Source organism: Taurulus bubalis, assembly GCF_910589615.1.
Source record: "Taurulus bubalis genome assembly, chromosome: 18".
Taxonomy (NCBI): domain Eukaryota; kingdom Metazoa; phylum Chordata; class Actinopteri; order Perciformes; family Cottidae; genus Taurulus; species Taurulus bubalis.
In genome coordinates this window covers 7,692,471-7,713,794 of record NC_136606.1, presented here as the reverse complement: position 1 = coordinate 7,713,794, position 21,324 = coordinate 7,692,471, and the positions used below count along the sequence as shown (strand labels likewise).

The following is a 21,324-nucleotide window of genomic DNA, read 5'->3' as shown; positions in this document are numbered from 1 at the left end:
TCCCATCAGCCCCCCAACTATTTACAACTTTACATAATTATCAGATGACCGCATGTTTACAGGCTAAATTAACAAGGTGAACACTGTCCCTGCTGCACATCAGCTTGTTAGCATTGTCATTGTGAGCATGTTCAACATGCCAGTAGACTCTTAATGCGCTGACACCTGCATTGTCTTTCAACAACCCGCTATATGACCGGGTTTGGACCCTTTTTATTGGTTTAAATGCATCGTTCAGAAGAGTCCGGATAAAACGGTGTCATGGCTCCTGCAGGGGTTTGGGCAGACCCGTCTCCATGAGCGTCCCGCTGGTTATGTAGCTGCTGGGCTGTGGATTTCTCATTGTGTCTACATCTTTGCTCAGCCTCCTCATGCCCCCTGCTGACCTACTAACAACCCGGACTAACAGCCTGTCGCATTGCTGGGGCTTCCAGCTGACCAAGAGATGGCTCTTGGACTCTGTAGCTCTGACAGATGAACACAGGAAAACTGCCTTTAGGAGAAAACAAGAGAGAAATCAAACTCACTGACTGTTTTTTTTAGGATTAAGCACAATATAGCAAGAATGTACTTTATCTGCCAAGTGGCATTTCTCTGAAAAGTATGACTCCTGTGCAGTTACGTTAAAGTCTGACACCAAATGGCATGATGAAAACAGCTTTCTGTCAGATAATGGACAATAGTGGTAATCTATTGTTTTGTTTTGCTTGTTTACTGTGAAACTATATCGAGTGATGTTTCAGCTCACCAAATTATCCATACTTTGTCCTTTTTTTCCAATTTAGGAGTGCACATAATGGCTGTACGCAGACTTACCGACCCACACGCTCACAGTGCCCGCCCACACACATTGGACATGTTTGATTACCACCCTGTTACTCTGTGTGCTGGGAATCAATGAGGCAGGGAGCCAGGGGAGGAGCTGGTTGGCTGAGAGCGCGGCGATGGCTATAGCTGCTAATTAAAGCCGGGGAGAGGTTGTCATGGGGGCATAGGAGAATAAATCTGCAGCCGTGTGAACAGATCTGGGCTGATCCTGCTTTAAATCTTTGTGAGATCGCTATGAGAGCGTCGTTTCTGTTTCATAACTACTTCATGAGTCCCTCCCCCTTCTGCTACGATCACTACTGGGACTGCTTCTCTTTGTATTTTGTTCTTCTATTCTCATTCTACGCGTTTTTCTAGTTGACAAATTGCAGGTGAAAATGCTCTTGTTTTTTTGTGTCTCGGAAATTGTTCCTCCATAGATAAAAACAGATGTGCCCCGTAGGTTACAGGGCGTTTTCATCATCTTCAAAAGACCTCTCAAAACACCTGCTGGGTCGACTCCAATATGAAGCTGCCAAAAGTACTTTAGCTTGTAAGACATCACACGCGAGTGATGTCTTCCACGGCTCGCAGAAGGACAAACTCATTATGGAGTCACTATATACAGCCTCTTCGGTTTACGTTGCTAGACTGGAGGCTACATTTGGGCTCTCATCAGCATCTATAGGCCTGAATCTTGCTGCTAGCAGGAACATTATGCTGCTCACCTTGGTTTTGGATTTGACTCTTTCTGGAGGGAAGAGCTGCTCATGAATACCGAAACAGACCACAGGATGATCTTACACAGAGTGCTAAAGAACCCGGTTTAAACATGTAGCTTTACTTTAATTTCAAACTGAAGGAAATGTCCCCTCCAATCTCTAAAACCTGGCTGAGGTAGATTTACATTTGTATATGGCTTTCTTTTTTAATGCGATGACATTTAGTTAAATTTTAACTGCAAGCATGTCAAATTTAAGGCATATTAGTACATGTTACACAAGAAGGTATTGATGAATGATGAGTGACCCCTGTTGGTCAGAAACGGCACTGCAGCAAAAGAATAAAAACGTAATGTTGATGTGTTTGTATCTAAAGTATCTCTGCGTTTTAGACTCATCATTTAAAAATAAAAGCCTGGATCTCTTCTTTTTTTTAAAGGCTGTAACAGGCTTTTTCTGTGTTTTTGTTTTCCAGACAGTGCAGTAGACAGGAAGTCAGGTACACACCCTTTGCACACCGGTCTGATCCTCGGCATCCTCCTGGTGATGCTCGTCTTGGTCGCCGGCGTGCTAATCACCGTGTACATCTACCATCACCCGACCTCCGCAGCCAGCCTCTTCCTCATTGAGGTGAGTGGACTAAAGGAAATCTTTCTCTGGAAAATATAGTTTGTTCCTTTGCTGGGAAAAAAAATAATTCCCTGTTATTGTCTGACTGCCTTATTCAGTTCAACGTTTATGACTCGTTGCGTTCAGGATTTGAGTTAACCCTGAACAGAAAAGAGTTAGGAAGGGAGGAATGTGTACAAATTTCACTTAGTTTTGATACGTTTTACTCCTTCAGAAAGCGTAATAGCAAGAAAAGGTTGTTGTTTTTTAAGCACCATTTATTCAGCGCTCGGTGTGTTTCATCCTTCAACTCCTAACTTGTAAATACGACTTTCTGAAAGGGATGATGAAACTTGGTGCACACAGTCCTTAATATTGATGTGAATTCACCGAGCATGAGCAGGTGCTGTTTGGAGAAAACCATCTTTGGAAAACAAAGGCGCTCATGTTCAAAGTCGCTCTCATTGTCAGTATTAGAAGGTCATCATCAGTCACAGGAACCCTGTGATGTGGAGTTTGCTTTCTTAAGCAAAGTCAACATCAGGCATACTAAGTTTAAGTTTGATCATTTATGGATTTAAAGGATTTTTTATTGTTTATTGTCAACAAATCTCATGAAAAGACTAAAACCAGTCTTGATCTCTGAACACTGTCTGACTACACAGTCATGTGTTACTAGAAAGATGTCAAAAGAGCTGTCAAAAATATATTCGTTCATAATAAAAAAAGGCTGAATAATTTCCTAAAACTGCTTTTATTATATTTTACTCAAACATGAATAAATAGTGCATGGTCGCGAGATGGGGGAAAATGCTTCATAAAATTATTATTGCTTCTTTCTTGGAAAATGCTGCATAGTTTCCTCCATCTCAGACGTGTCAAGGCATCTCAGAATGATCCCCTGCAGGTTTATGACACAAGAAAACATGTTATTGAGGTGTTTCTATGTGTGGCATCTGTGCGTCGCTGGTTCATTCTGAAATTACTCAACGAGACAATAATGCACTCTATAGTGAGCAGGAATTTGAGACAGTTATCACTGACAGGTTTAGAGTTGCACGACTGTAAATTGCCTCTATAAAATGTGGAGCATTGTACACACTTAGAAACGGCTCATTGCCAAGTCTGTTTGCACATACAAGGGATTCGCCTTGTTGATTGGTGCATATAAACAAAGTGCAATAGTATAATAGATTTTTTTTTAAATGTAAATTTACAATAGAATATGATAAACAATCAAATATCAGTAGAATGGCAAAGGGTAAATATAGTTCACTATGTAGACAATAGGGAGTGATTTCGGACTGTCAGGATCAACCTCAGCCTTGACCTTTAACCTTGACGACACTGTGACACTGTCCTTCCTAAACGCTGTCCTCACACACGTCCTCTCCTTTGCAGAGACGCCCAAGCCGGTGGCCCGCCATGAAGTTTCGCCGCGGGTCGGGCCACCCAGCCTACGCAGAGGTGGAGCCAGTGGGCCAGGAGAAGGACGTCTTCATCGAGTCTGAGCAGTGCTGAGGGAGGAGGGGGCTTCTGCATCCCCTCCCTCCCCTCCCCTCCTCCTCCCACCTGCTCCACGGGACGTCTCACCAGGAACCTCCAGGATCTGCTCGTCAGTGTACACAATGACTCGCTACGACTGTGGAATCGGCCCATTGAGCGCAGGATGAGACTGGATACAGCAGCCAACGATACGAGGAAGTGAGAAAAACCCTGAAAACTGATCCCAGGCCAGCCTATTCTTCAGCTCCTGTTGGCAAAGCCCTGACCTACCGGGGACAGAGGGCGGGAACAGCGTTGATGTCATCGATTCAGTTGGCATTGGTTAGGTTTTGTTGGGCTGCGATCATGTTTCCATGGAGGGATTGTACAGCCTGACTGGGTGACTGGATACTGGTGTGGTTGAGGTGGAGTGGGGTGAATTATACAATATATATTTTCAGAAACAATACAGAGTATGTGAACAGAGATTTCCACTTTATTGTTCGTGGGGTTATACGGTATAGGCCTTTGTATATCCATCAGGTTTTTACTTATTTTCCTCCTTCTTTCAGTACGCGGTATTTTTTTCACAGGGGCTGGCACATTTATCTGTACAGACGTCGGTATTGCTTTTCAATACCATAGCAGGCTTAATTGACTTTTCCAGTGCCTGGCCTGCACAGCGAGGCTGCAGCTGAGCGATATGACGCCAACTGAAGTCCTGTCACTGCGATTGATCACAGCAGCGGTGTGAAATTAGTTTGTGATGTTTAACTGGTTTCATTTTCTGAAAATTTTCTTTTTTTTCTTTTTTTGGGTGGGTGATGGGGCGCACACTATCGTTCTTATTCTTTTGATTGGTTCATTGATTGATTCCTTACATCATGAATAATGTTTTATGTATTTTTTTGCGTTTTTTTTTTTACATTACTGCCGTGCCGTTTTGTCCCTGACTAGAGTTTGCACTTTTTTTTTTTTCATTTGACATGTGGTACTAATGCAAATTTACAAGACAGGCGCTTGTGAGTGTGTATGCTGAATATATTTTCTAAAGTGTAAGTGATTCAGTGTGTGTGTATGTGTGTGAATGCAAAAGAGAGCAGTTTACATTAGTGATTGGATATCCACCTGCTTTATGGGTGCATATGTTTGAGCTGGCTCTGCACAGGTGATTCTTGTTGATTTGAATTGAAAGGTATCTGGATATCGTTTGTGTGAGCCAAAACACACTGGTATGGGTGGAGTTTTCCTTAATTTTTACAATGTGGTTTCTTTTGCCAGCACAACCATAGGCTAGTCTGTGTTAAGTTATGGTCGACTCATACGTGTCAACACATTAATGTATATACCAAGGCCAAAACATTTGCAGATTCAGGTAACTCATGGCAAACATTTGTAGTGTAGCAGTATATACTATACAGAAAAAAAACACAACTTTATTTTTATTTTTTATGAGTGGCCTTTTTTTCTCTACTTTTTTACTTAAATGTGAATACTGTTCCAATCATTACTGTCACCAATCAATACACACGGCTTCTGACTGAACCAATCCAAGCATTCACTTCTACTTCTAAGAATAGTATCTCAAGACAAAAATCATGCTTTTACGCCAATGATTGTAGACTCAATTAAGATCAGTATCCTGGAATTCTACTGAAAAATAAAACGTGCAATATAACACCCATTCAGTTTGACACTGTAAATACATAAAAAAATAACAATCAACTGGATTTTTTTTCTATTACCACCTTGTCTTCATCACATTGAGACCAAAGACTAATCAGCATCATACTTTCCAGTGTTTACCTCAATGTCCTCTCAGCCTCAGCAGCCATACCGCCATCCAAAAAATACCAGCTCATTATAGCTATAGTGTATTGATTATAGTGGTGTTCTGCAGCCATTTACAAAAAAACTGCTCCACACTTCAGACAGTTCTCTAAACCCCGCCCCCTAAATATGACAGTCTAATCATAGCTATGGAACCATAACGAGGCAGAGCAAGCTTCAAACTTTCTTTGGATCACTCCACTTGTTTAAGCGCTAACTGTCGCCGGAGAACTACTCGGCATTTAAAGCATTTTAAACACGAGAGCAAATGTGTGAGGAATTGATTAATCTTTGAAGCATATGAATGAAAAGATACTTCTGCCGCTGAGTAATAAAGATGTGTAACTCAATTGCACCTGGGTGCCCGATTCAAAACAAAGATGCTAACTGCTAACTTAGCATGCCGACTAATGTTACCTAGTGAGAAACTTGGGGAACTGGTGAAACGTGGGTCTTTTATCAAGTAGTGGACTAATAATTGTCTCATCCAGATGGCTAGAAGATTGTTTGATAATTCTGAAGACACAGTCAGGGCTGCGGAAAGTGTATTTTTAAACTGACTTCTGTTTTTTTCAAAGATTGCTGGTTAACTTGTGATGTTTACTTGGCTAGCTTGTATGCTAATAGAGTTGTGTCTGCCTGAGACAGCGTTAGTCTTTTAGTATTACGCTAGATCATGTTTGTAGCCGTCATGTGCATTTTAAAAACCACTGTTACAAAATGTGTTCTTTAAAACAAGTCAGCTGTAAACTGACTTGTTTTAAGTCGTTTTCAAACGACTTGTGACCCTAACATTAGCTTAATTAGCTAGCTACAGCTAACAATAGCTTCCAGAGACTTGAACAGTTGTTTGCTTCGGGGGGGGGACTAAAAAATAATAAAAACAACTTGATGGTAAATCTGCCACATTATAATTTTAAACTTCATAGGTTTGAGAATGGAAAGTTTAACTGGAGTAGCAACAGTAATTAAGGGGCGGGGCGGGGCTTCGCCAATGGCTGACTTAAATAATAATTCAAATACACTCTCATGGACATCTACACACCCAAAGATGCACACAAGATTCATACACAAAAGAATTATAATCAATGACTCACTGTCTGTTTAAAACCCCCACGTAGACCTTTCTTTACAACCACACTGAGATCTAATGAGGTCTCATTGGTATCAACTTGAGAGTTCAAACTCCTCCTCGTAACTCCCTTTGACATCGGTGTTTTAAAAAAATCATACGTTTAACAAGCTTCTTTATGCATAGAGATACTTTCTCTAATGTTGGTAAAATTGACCCGTGGAGAAATGCACATCCGCTTGTGTTCATTGCCACCTGACAGTCACACTGCTCCACACTTCAGACAGTTCTCTAAACCCCGCCCCCTAAATATGATTGTCCAATCGTGGCTTATCAAAAATAACTAGCAAGCTTCAGACTTCGTTTGGATTGCTCCACTTGTTTAAGCGGTAGCTGTAGTCAGACAAATACTCAATATTTAAAGCGTTTTGAGGGTGGTTTCTTTTACTTAATAAAAAAAAACATTTAAAAAAACATAAACACATGAGCAAGCGTGTGAGAAATTGATTAAACTGTGTGTTTATCGCATCTGCTTGTGTTCACTGCCACCTGAAACTGCAAGTGTTTTTATATTCACTGTCAAAAACGCAGTCTGAGAAAGTGGCCGACGGTCGGATTCGTTTGTGTCACGCATCGACACAAAAGCCGAAACAGCAACAGTCTTCACTCGCTTCACTGGACTTGACTAATCACTTTAATTCCCACTTTCTTAACAATGGTACTTTAGATGACGAATAGCAGCATAGTGGTGTTGTTGAGATATGTTACTGCTCTTTTCTCTGATTCGTGGGGTTGGCTCGAAAGATGTTCAGTCTCACTGCTAAATATAACGAAACAAGAACTGTGACCTTGTTTTATCTTATCATGACACACAATGAGACTCAAAATCACACAGTATCATAGCTCGCTGTCTGTAATTTCTGTAACTACTGTTGTTTTGAATACATTTGAAATAATAAACAATGTTGTTAAAAACAAAAACATCCTCTGAATATTAGTAGCCTGCACCATCATTTCTTGTTTTTCATCATGTGTACATTCGGTAGAATAGAAAGAGCAAATTTAATATACAAACACTTCCATGGACTTCCACTTCCATTAATCCACTTCCACTTCCATTAATCAGTATTTGTGTGTATATGCATTCATAGCTACAGCAGGGGGAACTGAAATACATTGTTCTGCCACTATAATTAATGACAAAATGCATGCCAAGAAATTTAAATAAAATCTTGCAGATTAATTTGGAGGAAATCCAGTTTTGGGCTGTCAATAATCATTCTGCAAGTCAATCACTTGAGCATGAAATGTCCCCGCAGCTTCATGCAGCATTTGGTTTAAAGAGCATTATTTCATACTTCATATCATCTATATCGACCCCGAAGGGACACGGCAGTGAAAGATGCTGTGGTTTATGTGACATTATCAGGATCAGAGAAAACTGAGTAAACAAGGCATGATGGAAGAAAATGTAGAGGTGGCCAAAAAATAAACTATGTGGTTAAAGGTTTTGACACCACGTTGGCTAAATGTAGTGAAATTATCTCTGTATTGGCACATAAACTTAATTATTTGCCATTTCTGCATGTCCTGATTGTGATTTCAGAGAGATTTTTTTTTTTTAAGTGAGCGCTTTGATCGTGATCAGAAATCCATATTTGGCAACTTCTGCCAATTTGAACTTTACTTATTTACAGAGTTACACTTAACTTCAAAGTATTTTTAGTGGGCTCTTGGGTCATGCACTGGCTTTGAGTTTGAAAGTATTGAATTCCTTTCAATTAAAATCTAATGCAACAGATGCAGAAGTTGTTTTTTTAATATGTGGCCAAACCAATAAACCACTGTCAGGTCAAAAGTTGAACTGTTAAATAGTGTTGGGTATTATTTAGATTGTCTATGGCTGGTCTAAACCGATTTTCCTGCAGTGTAACTTTGAAAACTACGCAATTAATATTGTTTTTCCCGTGACTCCTTTGTTTATATTTTTCTGTTCATGGCCCACAATCAAAACCAGACCACCCCTGTTATAGAGCCAAAGGACACAAAGATAATTAAACTTCTATAATGTTTGGCATCAAGGACAGTCAGGACGTCATGAAGTGCTCTACATAAAGACAAGCACTGCACATTTAGCCTCTAAACAATAAGTGGGTGTTAATCTTTGGGACACCCAGCTATTACTTTCTCCAAATTGGGTTTATTAATATATTGCAGACAAGGTCATCGCTGCTGTGAATCATGCTGCTGCTGTTGTAAACATGTCTCATCGTCTCTGTGACCTGATGTTTTACTGCCATCTAGTGGTCGAATTACAGAACACAGCTGCGGTCCATAAAGGAACTAAAACAGAAAGATGAATCCTTTCTTCTAAATTATTATTACATCACATAAACATATATAATACTTTGTGATAGCGGTTTATTTCCAGTGTCTTTACACAGCAATACTATATACTGTAGGTAGGCTACTTATTATACTAGGTTTTAATCTTTAGAGCGGAGACAATTGGTGAAGTAATCAGTTAGCTGGTAACTGTTTTAGGCTGATTAACAGTTTCAGTAATTTTTTAAAGCAGAATGCCAAAAATAATTTGGATCCAGCCTTGTAAATGTGAGGATTTACTGCTTCTGTTAATACATTTAATATATTTTGGGTTTGGACTGACGGTCACATAAAACAAGTCATCAACATCAACTCTGAGAAATTAAGATTTAGTTTTTATCACTGAAATATCCATCCATAATGAAGAAAATAAGTAAGTTGAAGCCTTTGTGACTTTATAGCTGTCTCTTCTATTCAAGCCAATAGCTTTAAAGTCTATTGCAATTCACCTTAAACCAACCAATCATTTAGAAATGAAAGAGGTGAGATTTTAATCTCACCTGTACATTTTTCAAGGAACAGACCCCCAGAGTTAGATTAAAATATACCTTTATTTGAGCTTCAGAGAAGAACAACACAGAGCATTTCTAAGAGGCAAATCTACTGCAAATAGTGTGGGCCAATAAGACACATAATAATAATAAGACAATAAGTTGCACACCGACAGAATTGACTCTGTTACCTTCATTAATTCCTAAAGGGTAACTTGATTCACATGCTGGACTTTGAAAGTAACTCAATCACCATTTAACCACTGCTACAAAAGCGATGTAGATTAGGTCGCATGCCCAATAGCAGTTTTTGTACACGTCTGTTATATACTGACCTAATTTTGTGTTCAATCATCCTTTATATATTGATTTAATTAAATATTTCTGCTGTTTTCTGACCGGTAGATGAGTGGTTCCATGTTATCAAACATGTTATCATGTAATCAGATACAGTATAGAAAACATCTGTAGCAGTGTTAAGTACTTTATAAAGACGTGTTTTTGTCAAACCGCTGAATAAAATAGATCAGTAATACTGAGTTTAGGCACTAGTGTACAAGAGGTCTTTCCCGCTTCACATTTCAGCTCTAAATGTCAACAAACAAGTCTGTATTTGACCACACATGATGAAATAGTCATATCTGAGGACACAGCATTGGATTTTCTCTCTAATGAGTAAAAACACATTCATGCAAAAGACTGACAGTAGGAACAGTATGTCCAGCATTCCTACGATAGAAGAGTCCTTGAAACTCACAGCCACTCAACTCAATGCTACTAGTAGCTGATTCACACCTACATTTCTAACTAAATCAGCAGTGTTCCCAAGTAAAACAGAAACTGTTACATTGGTAACTGTGTATATGTGACCTGATCTGCAGCAGAGGGATATGTTCACGACTGTGTTCACCTGTTTATGCTTTGTGCAGCCGGGCCGGTCCTACAGCGGCTGGAGAGATTCATCTGGGTCATAAAACTACAGTGTGTAACTGTTATTGCTGTGTTTCCTTTAACTGGGAGTCTGATGGGGGCGTAACACTACGTGGTCAGTACAATGAGTCATCAACGGTCTATAAAAGACGGTTGCACACGTCCTCAGAAGAGTTGAGGGTCTGTCCAGAGCAGCTGACTCAAATATCCAATAATAGTTCACCACAGCAAAGAGTTGGAGAGTCTTGCTTACTGATTGTATAGCCGACCAGTTTTCACCAAGATTACTGTTTTTCTACAAACAAAAACCTTGAAGGTGTCCGGTGGGGTTTTCTTGTCAAAAGACAAAGGTTATGTTTACATTCAGAAACCAAACACATTGCTTGTACCCTTAAAGGTTAACACCACCAGTGTTTGGCCGTCCTTCAAGCCTGTTTTCACCTCCAACCACACCAAGGATAAGTGGTGGGTGTGGTCACAAAGGTGCTCCGTTGCACCTGTAATAACAACAGTGATGTCATGGGGTCCTGGAGTCCACCTGTAGATCAGCGAGGTGAGAAGGCTCACCTGCTAGTTGGGCTGCATCTGACAATTATTTTCTCTATTAATTCATAGATCGTTGTGAAAATGTTTTGATAAATACCCATTACAGTCCCCTAAAGCCAAACAAGATTACTTGAAATTGCCCATTTAGTTTACAAAGATATTTACTGTTTACTATCAGAAAATCAACAAAGCCGCAAGAACCTTGGATATGTGAATATTTCCCTTTTCTGATATTTTTTATTATTCTAAATAATCGTCATAGTTGCCGATTTCTTTTCTGTCAGTTAATAAACGGATCTTTGAAGCTCTCCGTTGTAACGCATCCTTCTGCCACATCCCTCTGCCACAGTGACATAAATGTAACAAATCAATTTAAGGGAAACACAATCACTGCTTTAAGGCAACACACAAAACACATAACGGCCCGTGGGCCTTATACCTGTACACTGAGAGAGTGACAAACATTGCAGCACGAGAAAAGCATTTACAATTTGGTCACAACAAATGGGAATCGTCCCAAAAAAAAGCAATTCCCTCAAAAGGCATTGACAGAATAGTAACAATATAGTAGTGCAGTTTTGTCGTTGGTATTCGCCAAGACGAGGGAGTGTACTTTACACATTGGGTGACGGCCATACGTGTAACAGCTTGTGCTTCCTAGTTAAATTAAATTCCTCCCATCACACAACCCTCAAGATACAATAACATCTTCGAAACTTAAGAAAAAAATTAAAGTATGAATCTTTGGACAGCATGAAAAAAAAAGAGAAGGGGGTTCATGCGGCAAAGGCCTCTCGTATCGTCACAGTGAGAATCATAAAGAATGAACACAACAAAAATACACAGAAAGATATGTCTGATTAAAAAATAAATAAATCATAAAATTTCAGTTACCCTTTTCTTTCTTGTAGTTGTGGTTGAGAGGGTCCATCAGGCAAGAGTGTTATTTTAATCTACAACAAAACACAGTGCGTTATTGACAGGGCTCCATTGTACATTATTACAAGCTTAAATCATAGCTAAACTGCTGTGATATCACTGTCATTCTAGTGCTGTTTTAGAGGTTAATGGTCTGTAAATGTTATCTTGAAATAAAAAGAAAGAAACTCAGAACATTCTTAGACTCTGGTTTGACTTTCTTGGAAGCGAAAATGTGTGCATCACTCACTGGAAAGCGGCTCCACCTCCATGGATTTGGACAAACTCAGCACAGAGTTCTGTTTGGGCCGTGCCCCGAGCTCCCGTCCCTCTCGGGCTGAATTCTGGTTCTCATCCAGAGGTTTCTTCTCCTTCACCAACTCCTCTGGGTTGTAGTAGCCGCCCTCTTCTGCCACCACCTTCTCCACTTTTTCCAGCAAGCGCCCCACCTGGGGATGCTCCCCGAATATGCAGTTATTAATGACAAAGTACCTTCGCTTGCACTTTTCCAGCACCGCCTGCAGCTCCTTGCCCTCCCTGCGGATGTACCTCTCGATGGAAATGGTCCTCAACACCTCCGCCCAGGTGAAGACCACAATCGTGTGCTTCCACACGTGCTCACCAAAGAGGCTCACGTGCTCCTCGATGCGAGCCCGATCCACCTCTGTGAACATGCCGATGGGGATGACGAGCAGGAAGATGTGTGGACCAGGAGGGCAAAGAGAGGCGCCCCTCACTAACTCCTCCTTGTAGGAGGGTGGTGTGTCCTGGGCCGAGAACCAGCCGGGAGTGTCCACCACCGTCACCTGCCGTCCCAACACCTCCGTCTGCCTCTTCACGCAGAACTCGGCTGCCCGCTCCAAGCGAAACTCCTCTCGGCCTATGATGGTGTTTCCAGTCAGGCTCTTCCCCGGCCACCTCCAGCCCAGCACCACCAGACGAACCTCAGGCAGCCGGTTGGCCACCTTGGCTGCAGCCGCGGCCTTCTTGGCCTCCTCTTCTGGTCCAGGAGTCTCCCTGGCTGTGGCTATTCAATTTATACATTTCAGTATTGATAAAGATTGTTATTGTCTTGTCAATAGTTTATACACCACCTAGAGTTCATTTAGTTATCAATTATTACATCAATTAACTTTGATATCAGACTACTAAAACAATGAATTGATCATCTGATAGTTTAGCCATGGTTTTTGTGTAAATTTAGTTCAACCTAATGTGAATTGTAGTGTTTTTTTTCTACTATATAAAATTCATAATACAATCTAGTTGATTCAGTACAAGGAGACAAAACACAATAACGTTACTTTTTAAATAGTTGATGTATAACATGTGTATTTGTGATTTTATCCTCACTCACATTACTTAAGCCAGAACTTAGCTTCCCAACCATTCAACGTTAACCGTGAAAACACGCGTACGATCACAGTTAATAACAGCGTAATAAGACACGGAAGTACGTGCGATGTTTCCTTCTTCGTCGCGACATAATGCATGTTGAAACGTGTCACACATTCCGGTTCATGAGCTAAGTTAATGTTTAAGCCAAACAGTCTGCTAATTTAGCGCTGAATTTAATAGCCGCGGAAACTTCAACCATATTTGTTTTACAACTGACACCAACGTCACGGTTGAAGGCGGTAAAGTTACCGGCTCACCTTCCGTCTGAAGTGGTTTATTCGCCTCCATACTCGGTTTTAAACCTGGTTCGGGTTTTATTCCGGTATTGTGTGTCTTCGGGCGGCTAGTTGTCCGGACTCAAGACTTCCTTACTACCTGCGGACAAAAGCGTGAAGCTAACCGGCGAAGGCGCGGCCCTCGGTTACGTCTTTCAAAATAAAAGCCTTTCAAAGTAAAAGCCGGATGTAAGATAAAGATACAAAATAAAGTGTAAATTTACAATGTAAATATAGCTACATATCAAGTGAACTGAAATGTCTTAGAAATGTGCATACTTACTGTTAAAACATTCAATTCAGTTAATTCCATTGTGTATTGCCCAAAATCACAAATTAACCTCAAGAGGGCTTTGCAATCTATTGTACACATAAAACATTTTTGTTTTTGTGACTGTGGGCTGCTACTATGACAAACAAATTTCCCCTTGGGGATGAATAAAGTATACATCCATCCTCTGTCCCGGGACCCTCACATCAGAACAGGAAGAACTCCCCCCCAAAAAAACTTTAACGGAGAGAGAAAGGGAAGAAACCTTCGGGAGACCAACAGCGGAGGATCCCTTTATCAGGATGGACAGAAGTACAATAGAGATCCTGTGTACAGAATGAACTATAACAGAGTTACAACACATGCAATGCATATGATAATGCATTAAATTATTCATATAACAAACCACATTACTTATATGGATGTATTATATTATACACAACATATTCACATTGACCCATATGTGTAGGCATTGTTTGTAATCCAAACAAATCTAAATTTGCAGGCCAGTGTAAATAAAGTAGACACATATTAGATAATATTTCAGGGACTGATTTATTGTTGAACCTTGATGGGAGCAAGCAAGAAAGCCTTATATTTACAGCATTAATGCAAAATCTGACTTTATTTACAGCCAAAACAGTTTGGCATCAGTCATATCCACGTCATGTCTTCACTCGGGCAGTGAAAGCAGTGCATTATGTACAGGCAAAGTAATGAATGATAAATGTAATGACAGGAAAATTCAGTTTGTTGATTTCTAGACTTCAATTTTTTTATTTCTTGATAAATATAATTTGTAAAGTGACATAAACCGGCAGAGAGCTTATTTTAAAAATACAAATATTCTTCATTTTCCCTAAAAACCTTCAATAATAATAAAGCTTACACAAGAGAAATTGATCTAGCGAAATACATAAAGGCTGCTTTGATGTACTTAAGTTGCCCATGATGCCAGCATACGCATGTCGTCATCCTCCTCAACCCTTTTCTTGGTTGCTGTAGAAAGAAAGAAAGAAAGAAACAGTTAATGAATGCGATCAAATTATTATGGAACATTAATCAGGGTACGGCTGCAACTAAGGATTAATATCGGCATTAAATTCCCCCAAAAAAACTTCTTTAAAAACTGTGTATGTTTAAAAATGATACTCCGACATAAATTATTATTATTCTAGCCCAAAGGAATATCTTCAAATACTTACACCCTTAATGTATAAAGTTGTGATGCCTGTGCAAAAAAAGTAGCAAATGTTTGTAAAGAAAGAAAAATATGAATAAAGATTGAATGAAAAAACAAATTGGTAATCTTACTGGATAAATAACAGTTCAATGTCATCAGTATCAGCCACATGCTTGTAGTTTTGGCAGTTCAATTTTAAAATTCATATTTGGTGATAATGTGAGAGTGGCTTGTACATTGAGAAATGCGTAATGTCTCGGCTGTAGTAATTTACCGTCCAATACGGCGCTGCACTTACTTGCGCGGTGACTGGGCCCAGCGGATGGCAGTTTGGAGCTGGGCACGCTGGGTAGTCCGCCCATACTCTTCATATTGTCCTCAAGCTCCTCCTGTTCCAGCTCTTCCAGCTCTGCCATGAGCTCGTCCTAAAATAACACACACAGGAGTGTTGTTAGGTGCATTTTTGTTAAACAGGAAATAGTTTAGCAGGCGTCACACTGAAAGTACAATACATATTTAAAGATATGTGTCGTGTCAACACAAAAAATAAAAAGAGGAGCGTGAATGCTATGAAAGTGGATTTTAATGGAGGAAGTAAAAGATCTTAACCTCGTCAAATGTCTCGCCATAAGGTCCAGAAATGACGTCGCTGATCTCTCGAGCCACGTCCTGTTGCTCTGTGATGTCCTCCATCAGATCACCGATCTTGTCAATGTCCCTGAAAATGAGAGCAGAAAGATAAAAGGGATTAGATATGTCATGTATTACCAATTCTGTTTTTATACATAGTTTTTAAATGATGTCCAGCAAACGCTTTCGTGTGGGTTCACCTAAGACAGCAACCCCCATTTGTCATTATTTCTGTCCCGATTTGGTGATTTTCTATTTAGCTTTATGAATAAAAACACATATTACTGAATATTTGAATTGCTACGGTCAAATCCTTTTGCAGAAAAACGTCTCTAAAGATCAAGTTACTGTCACATTCCGTCTCCTCTCAAAAGTCAAATGAATCAATGAGCAAACCCAATCCTGACAGGACTTTAATGGATCCTCTTACATGTTCTCGTGGACCTGCTTCATGGCCTTGGCGGCAAAGCCCATGTTCTTCAGGACCTCGGTGTTGGTGTGCGAGTTCTCCAAAGCTTCCCTCTGAAACTCGATGGTGGAGAGGGTGCCATCGATCTGCGTGAGCTGCTGCTCCAAGCGCTTCTTTCTCTTCAGGGCCTGCAGGGCAGCTGATAAAACAAATACCCAATGATACTATGGCATAATTTCTCAGCTTTCCTCCGGCATCTGCTGTTTTGTTGAGAACAGGGCGTTCACATATAAAGAAACCAGGGTTCCTCCCTTTGTCTATTTTTTGTTTTTTCCTTTGTGGATTTTTAAGCCGATTCAACTGAAAAAAACATTGTGGGTTTCTTGCACAGGGGGAGAAACTTATTTAATAAAATGCAATTCCTTTTAGTTTATCCGTCACCTCACTTGTTGCAAACCTGTTCTACTTGTTTAACCTAAACAAATCAATGTAGGCCAATTATCTCATTGGGAAGTATATGTAACCATGACTTTGGGGACAATGTTGTTCCAAACATATTTTGTAATACTTGAAACCTTGTAAAGGTTTACAATAGGCAGCTCCATTCTAAGCCCTGCAGCACATTATAAAAAAGAAAAACAGGTGCAACAGGTATATTTTCAGACGAGGAAAGAAATCCTACCTCGCTTGTTTTTTGTGCCGTTCTTCTTGGCGATCGCGAGTTCTTGCTCAATCCTCTTCTCCAGGTAGTCTTGCTTCTTCGTCAGCATTTCTTCCGTTTCCCGGAGTTTGTGGATGGCCTCTTGGGGCGAAGGTCCTCCCCGCGACCGGTGGTGTTTGGAGCTGGAGCTCCCCTTGAATAATTTGGCGATTTTGCTCATTTTTAGGATCTTTCGGTGTAAACTGCGAAGGTAACTGAAGTGTACACGAGCTCTCGCAGCCTCGCAATGTTTTTTTACAGATGGGAGTGTTACGAGCAGATTGACCAGCTCGACGGCTTTGTGCCTTCAAATTCAAACCAGCCAGTGAACGCACCTTTCGCCACACCTTTCGTCGATACCTGGGTGACGTGGTGACACCTGACGCTCCGCCTCCATCTTTTCACACTCACAGTTTAGTTAGTAAACAAATAAAATAAAGTATTACTAAACCTGCTTTCCAATTTGATGTAAAATTAAAGTAAATACTGCCCGACGCATACAACGTTTAATTAACACGACAACTGTGAAACTGAGTGGAACTTAAAAAAGGGAGAGAAAAAAAAAAGTCTTAGTCACGTGGTGTCACTATTGGGGTCAAAGTTCGTGTTGACATCCGCAGACTTGCGTTAACGTAATGGCTGAAATAGACATTGGGAAGCATTGTCAGATCGATTCCTGCTCTCAGAAAGGTCCGTTTCATCTCCATCTGGATCACGAACAGTGAAGATGTTGACGTGTGACATTATTCTGCCGGTTGTGTGAATAATGAAACACACCGAGCGGCTCTGTAGCTTGTTAGCCTGTCAGCTAGCTAGCTAGTTAGCTTTAGTATTATATAACAGTTAGCTGTTAGCTCGCTTCGGTAGCTAGCAAGCTAACCGTGTCCGCAGAGTCCAGTTATTATATCAAATAAAAAAGTTTGTGTGTAAAACTGTTTATTGCGAAGCAATTATGTTTGGCTCTCGGGTGCCGTTATTTATTTGACGTTATTTATTTATATGTATTTGCTAGTGAAAGTCTCTGCCTGATTCAAATGAGTCGGTGAACTAACGCTAACTATCCACCATAATTAGTCCCAGAGCTCAGCCCAACAGCTTGTCTCTAACAGACAGACTTTGACACAGGAGGCAATGAGGTGTCTGTGTTTTTAATTCACCTCGGAGACTAACTACATTTTGTTCTCCTCGTTCTTCCTTTAGATTTCCTCCCATTTGTCTGTGAGCTCTGCAGAGGTGTTTTCTGGTAAGAGTTCACACTATCCCAGTGGAAAGAAATGTCCACAGTTACAGCAAGCATTCATACCGTACTCTTAAGTGATACAATAGTTATTTCACATTGAATAAAGACTCAACTTCAAGAAACCTCATGCTCATTATAAGTATAATTTGCATATATACTAGTGACTTCAATCTACTGGTAATAGGAGCTGATTTTGGTCACAAATCTTTATCAAACAAAAAAAGGTTTTTATTTTGTATATCTGTTAAATGAATATTGTTTGTTTATTACAGCCTTGATCACAGACGCAGAGAGGCCCATTCATGTTCAGAGGTACAATGTGTTTTTGATGACACTCCAATGTCCTTCTATGATAAGATTACTGCAGGGACATTTCTTCCTTTGTTCCTCAGTTACTTAGATACTGTCTGGGTTGTTATAATATTTCCTTTTTCCAGGAGCCAGTGAAAAGGGTAGCCCAGACTGGGGGTGGCAGCACAAGTTATCCTTGCTCATTTCAAGACTGCAAGGGAAAGGAACTGTTGCCGGTAATATGTCCGCAGTGTGAAAAACATTTCTGTTTGGCGTAAGTTTACAGTTTCTTCTCTTTTTCTTTAATCTTTTTATAAATCGACATAACTTGTGTTGAGCCTAGCTCATATATTTCACACAGACGCAGTCAAAGGAAAGGGGTTACTTTATTGCCCTCATTATGTACAGCATATCACTATTTTATCAATGAACCCACTAAAATGAAAGATTCCTATTTCTCTTGTTCTTGCCTTTATAGCCATCGTCATCAAGATGATCACAAGTGTGAGAAGTTGGAGGTCCAAAAGCCTCGAATGGCCGCCACCAAAGAGCTGGTGCAAAAGATTATTGGTTAGTTACGATGTAGTACCGTCACTGGTAGTTACCATCTTGACAACATTTCTTCTGTGATTCCTTGTTTGTCCACATGGGATCAGTATTAAACAAAATTACTCTGGTCTTTGTCATAACTAAAAGACATCCGTTTGTATTCCTCAACCTACTGACGTTTGGATTGTGTTTGGATTACTCTCTTATTGCTCCTCAGAGTCAAAGGACATTTCTACAAGTAAAGGACGCAGAGGAGCAAAGAACAGTGCAACTGCAGCCAAGGTAGCGTTAATGAAACTGAAGCTGCATGCTGCAGGAGACAAGGGGCTGCCACAGGTACGGTCCTAGCTGTCTGCATTTCATTCATTAATAGTTGTGTGATAATAACTTTTAATATTGATGTTATCTACAGTGTAACCTCTGTTTTATTCTGTTTGTCTTACTTTATCCAACTGACTACTACTTTGCTTTCCAGTCGGAGAGAACCTATGTTCAGGTTTATCTTCCTAAAGAGTCCAAAGAATCCAGCCAACCCATGTTCTTCTGTTCAAAATGGAGTGTGGGGAAAGTGGTGGATTATGCAGCCTCTCTAGCTAGCCTCAAGAACAACAACAATGTACTCACAGCTAAGGTAACACGTGGCAAAAGTAGTTTCAATTATCTGATCTGCTTCCCTTGTTACTTAAATTCTATTTTCTTGTCTTCTCTATAACCTCCACTCTTTAAAAAACAAGAGTTTCCTCCTTAAGTACACATAGACAAATGCTGTTAGGACACAATCATTGCTGGTGTAAGCAGCAAGAGACAATTCTGTTTATAAGAAGCTGGCTTAAACAGTTTTTACTAAACAGCTGTAAGTATGATCGTTAAATATTGTTACAGAATGAATGAATGAATGGATTTTTTAACAGTTAACTACACTTTGTAATTTATTTCCATATTTTGCTAAACTTAAGAAGCCATGTTTGCTTCCATGTATAATTCATTTTAAAACATACATTAAAATATTCCTGAAAACAAAGAAGCATAGCCCAGTGTATATTTCTTGAATAAGACTTTAACGGCGTGCCTCTCTCCTCTCCATTTGTAGAAGCTGCGGTTATGTCATCCTCAGACAGGGAAGGCTTTCCAGATGGACGACACTCTGCTCTTGCTGCTCGCTCAACAAGTAACACCCCTATACAATGGGGGGAATGTGATTTTAGAGTACCTGGACAATGAGTGCACAGGCCTGGAGAACGTTTCTGACTATATAACTCAGACATAAGTGCATAATATGTTTTCACTAAAACCAATTATGGCTAATGTTTGGAGATTTCTGTATACATTTTGTATTTCTGTCAATAAAATGTTATTGAAAGTTGAACTTATTATTTCGAAGTGTCAGGTTACATTACATTTGATATAACATTATTTAGTTAAGGAAGTATTTTAATAAGAGGTATCATGTATGCAAAGGTTTCTTTAGGTATGACATGCAAATCCTGAATCTAAAGTAACATACGACCCAGGTGGGACTTGAACCCACAATCCCCAGCTTCGGAGGCTGATGCCTTATCCATTAGGCCACTGGGCCGATGAGGAAATATCACTTTAATATCAAGAAAATTGGTTTCTACTCGGTCTCAGTCTGCTATTCTCTTTTTCTCTCTCGTTAGATCATCATACTGAGGCTGCACTTGAGCCCGACACTAATAATAATTATAATGCAGTTTATTTGTATAGCGCTTTGAAAGGTACTCAAGGCACTTTACATTGTCAAAGTACAAAGGCCCTGCCCCCCCTCCAGGTGCGATGGATCTTTTTCTTGATGAAGCTTAGATCCTTCAATGTATGCAGCAAGATGTCGGAGATGTTCCACCAGTCGGTTGTGGCCAGTGCTATGTACTTCGCCATTGTCTGCAGCATTGGAGCCGGTGACACCAACAGACAAACTGGTTAAGAAGACCGGCTTCATCATCGACTGCAAACAGGATTATCCGGAACAGGTGGTGGAGAGGAGGACACTGAAGAAATGATTGTCCATATTGGACAACCCGGACCACCCTCTCCACCACCTACTGCAGGGTCAGCGGAGCACTTTATCCAAAAGACTCATCCAGCTCCGCTGTCACACGGACCGTTACAGGAAAACATTCCTGCCCACGGCTATAAGACTTTACAATAAGATTCAAGATATTTTTAAAGATAAATCACCATATGGCCAGATCCTCTGTAAATGAATTAATCAACATTGGTTAAACATTGCCCTTGCACCGCTTTTGTTGTTTGTTACCCACACTGTACATGTTTATGTTTATACACACTTCATATACACTACACTACACGTACTTTGCATTTTTGCACTTCTCTATTGTTTAAATTGAATTTCCTAAATTAATACTCTGCTGTTTCGTTGTACATATTGAGTTTTGCTGTATATATCTTTCATCCTTGTTTTTTTTATTTTTGTGTCTGAAAGCTACTTCGAGAAACAAACGTCCCCTTGGGCATGAATAACGTATATCCATCTATCCATCCATGAACAGAGTAGGGGGTTAAGGATCTGAGGACGCGGGTAGGAACGTGTCGGTGTAGGAGGTC

The 21,324-nt window shown here is 40.2% G+C and overlaps 4 protein-coding genes across 5 annotated transcripts in view; 2 read left to right on the top strand and 2 right to left on the bottom strand.

Moving 5' to 3' along the window:
- plxdc2b (plexin domain containing 2b) overlaps positions 1-3,659 on the top strand; it is a gene marked incomplete at both ends in the record, with an annotated part of 84,513 nt that extends 80,854 nt beyond the window's left edge. The window contains 2 exons of the mRNA XM_079234389.1: positions 2,005-2,159; positions 3,540-3,659. Coding sequence (XP_079090515.1) covers positions 2,005-2,159; positions 3,540-3,659 — 275 coding nt within the window. The remainder of the gene's footprint in view (positions 1-2,004; positions 2,160-3,539) is intronic.
- Positions 3,660-11,743: 8,084 nt separating this feature from the next.
- gimap4 (GTPase IMAP family member 4) lies at positions 11,744-13,589 on the bottom strand (the record flags this gene model as incomplete). Of its 2 annotated transcripts, XM_079234619.1 has the most annotated exons (3): positions 13,451-13,589; positions 12,046-12,822; positions 11,744-11,830 (listed from the first exon to the last, which is right to left on the bottom strand). In XM_079234619.1, the coding sequence occupies exons 1-3, from the start codon at positions 13,479-13,481 to the stop codon at positions 11,826-11,828; spliced, it is 813 nt and encodes a 270-aa protein (XP_079090745.1). In that variant the 5' UTR covers positions 13,482-13,589. The 2 variants fall into 2 exon arrangements, with proteins under 2 accessions (XP_079090745.1, XP_079090744.1); XM_079234618.1 differs by lacking the exon at positions 11,744-11,830 and having other exon boundaries at positions 12,038-12,822.
- A 696-nt stretch (positions 13,590-14,285) lies between these two features.
- chmp4c (charged multivesicular body protein 4C) lies at positions 14,286-16,980 on the bottom strand. Its single transcript, XM_079234519.1, has 5 exons — positions 16,644-16,980; positions 15,983-16,160; positions 15,532-15,640; positions 15,221-15,347; positions 14,286-14,738 (listed from the first exon to the last, which is right to left on the bottom strand). The coding sequence occupies exons 1-5, from the start codon at positions 16,840-16,842 to the stop codon at positions 14,677-14,679; spliced, it is 675 nt and encodes a 224-aa protein (XP_079090645.1). The 5' UTR covers positions 16,843-16,980; the 3' UTR covers positions 14,286-14,676.
- Positions 16,981-17,273: 293 nt separating this feature from the next.
- zfand1 (zinc finger, AN1-type domain 1) lies at positions 17,274-20,092 on the top strand. Its single transcript, XM_079234326.1, has 8 exons — positions 17,274-17,351; positions 17,862-17,904; positions 18,174-18,213; positions 18,339-18,466; positions 18,671-18,762; positions 18,959-19,077; positions 19,217-19,372; positions 19,832-20,092. The coding sequence occupies exons 1-8, from the start codon at positions 17,297-17,299 to the stop codon at positions 20,006-20,008; spliced, it is 810 nt and encodes a 269-aa protein (XP_079090452.1). The 5' UTR covers positions 17,274-17,296; the 3' UTR covers positions 20,009-20,092.
- Positions 20,093-21,324: the final 1,232 nt, after the last annotated feature.

Coding starts and splice junctions, on each gene's coding strand:
- chmp4c (XM_079234519.1), bottom strand. CDS start 16,842: ATGAGCAAAATCGCCAAATTATTCAAGGGGAGCTCCAGCTCCAAACAC. Junction 15,641..15,982: donor AAGCAGGTCCACGAGAACAT/GTAAGAGGATCC, acceptor TCTCATTTTCAG/GGACATTGACAAGATCGGTG. Junction 14,739..15,220: donor TGGGCCCAGTCACCGCGCAA/GTAAGTGCAGCG, acceptor TTCTTTCTACAG/CAACCAAGAAAAGGGTTGAG.
- zfand1 (XM_079234326.1), top strand. CDS start 17,297: ATGGCTGAAATAGACATTGGGAAGCATTGTCAGATCGATTCCTGCTCT. Junction 17,905..18,173: donor CTCTGCAGAGGTGTTTTCTG/GTAAGAGTTCAC, acceptor TGTTTATTACAG/CCTTGATCACAGACGCAGAG. Junction 18,467..18,670: donor GAAAAACATTTCTGTTTGGC/GTAAGTTTACAG, acceptor TTGCCTTTATAG/CCATCGTCATCAAGATGATC.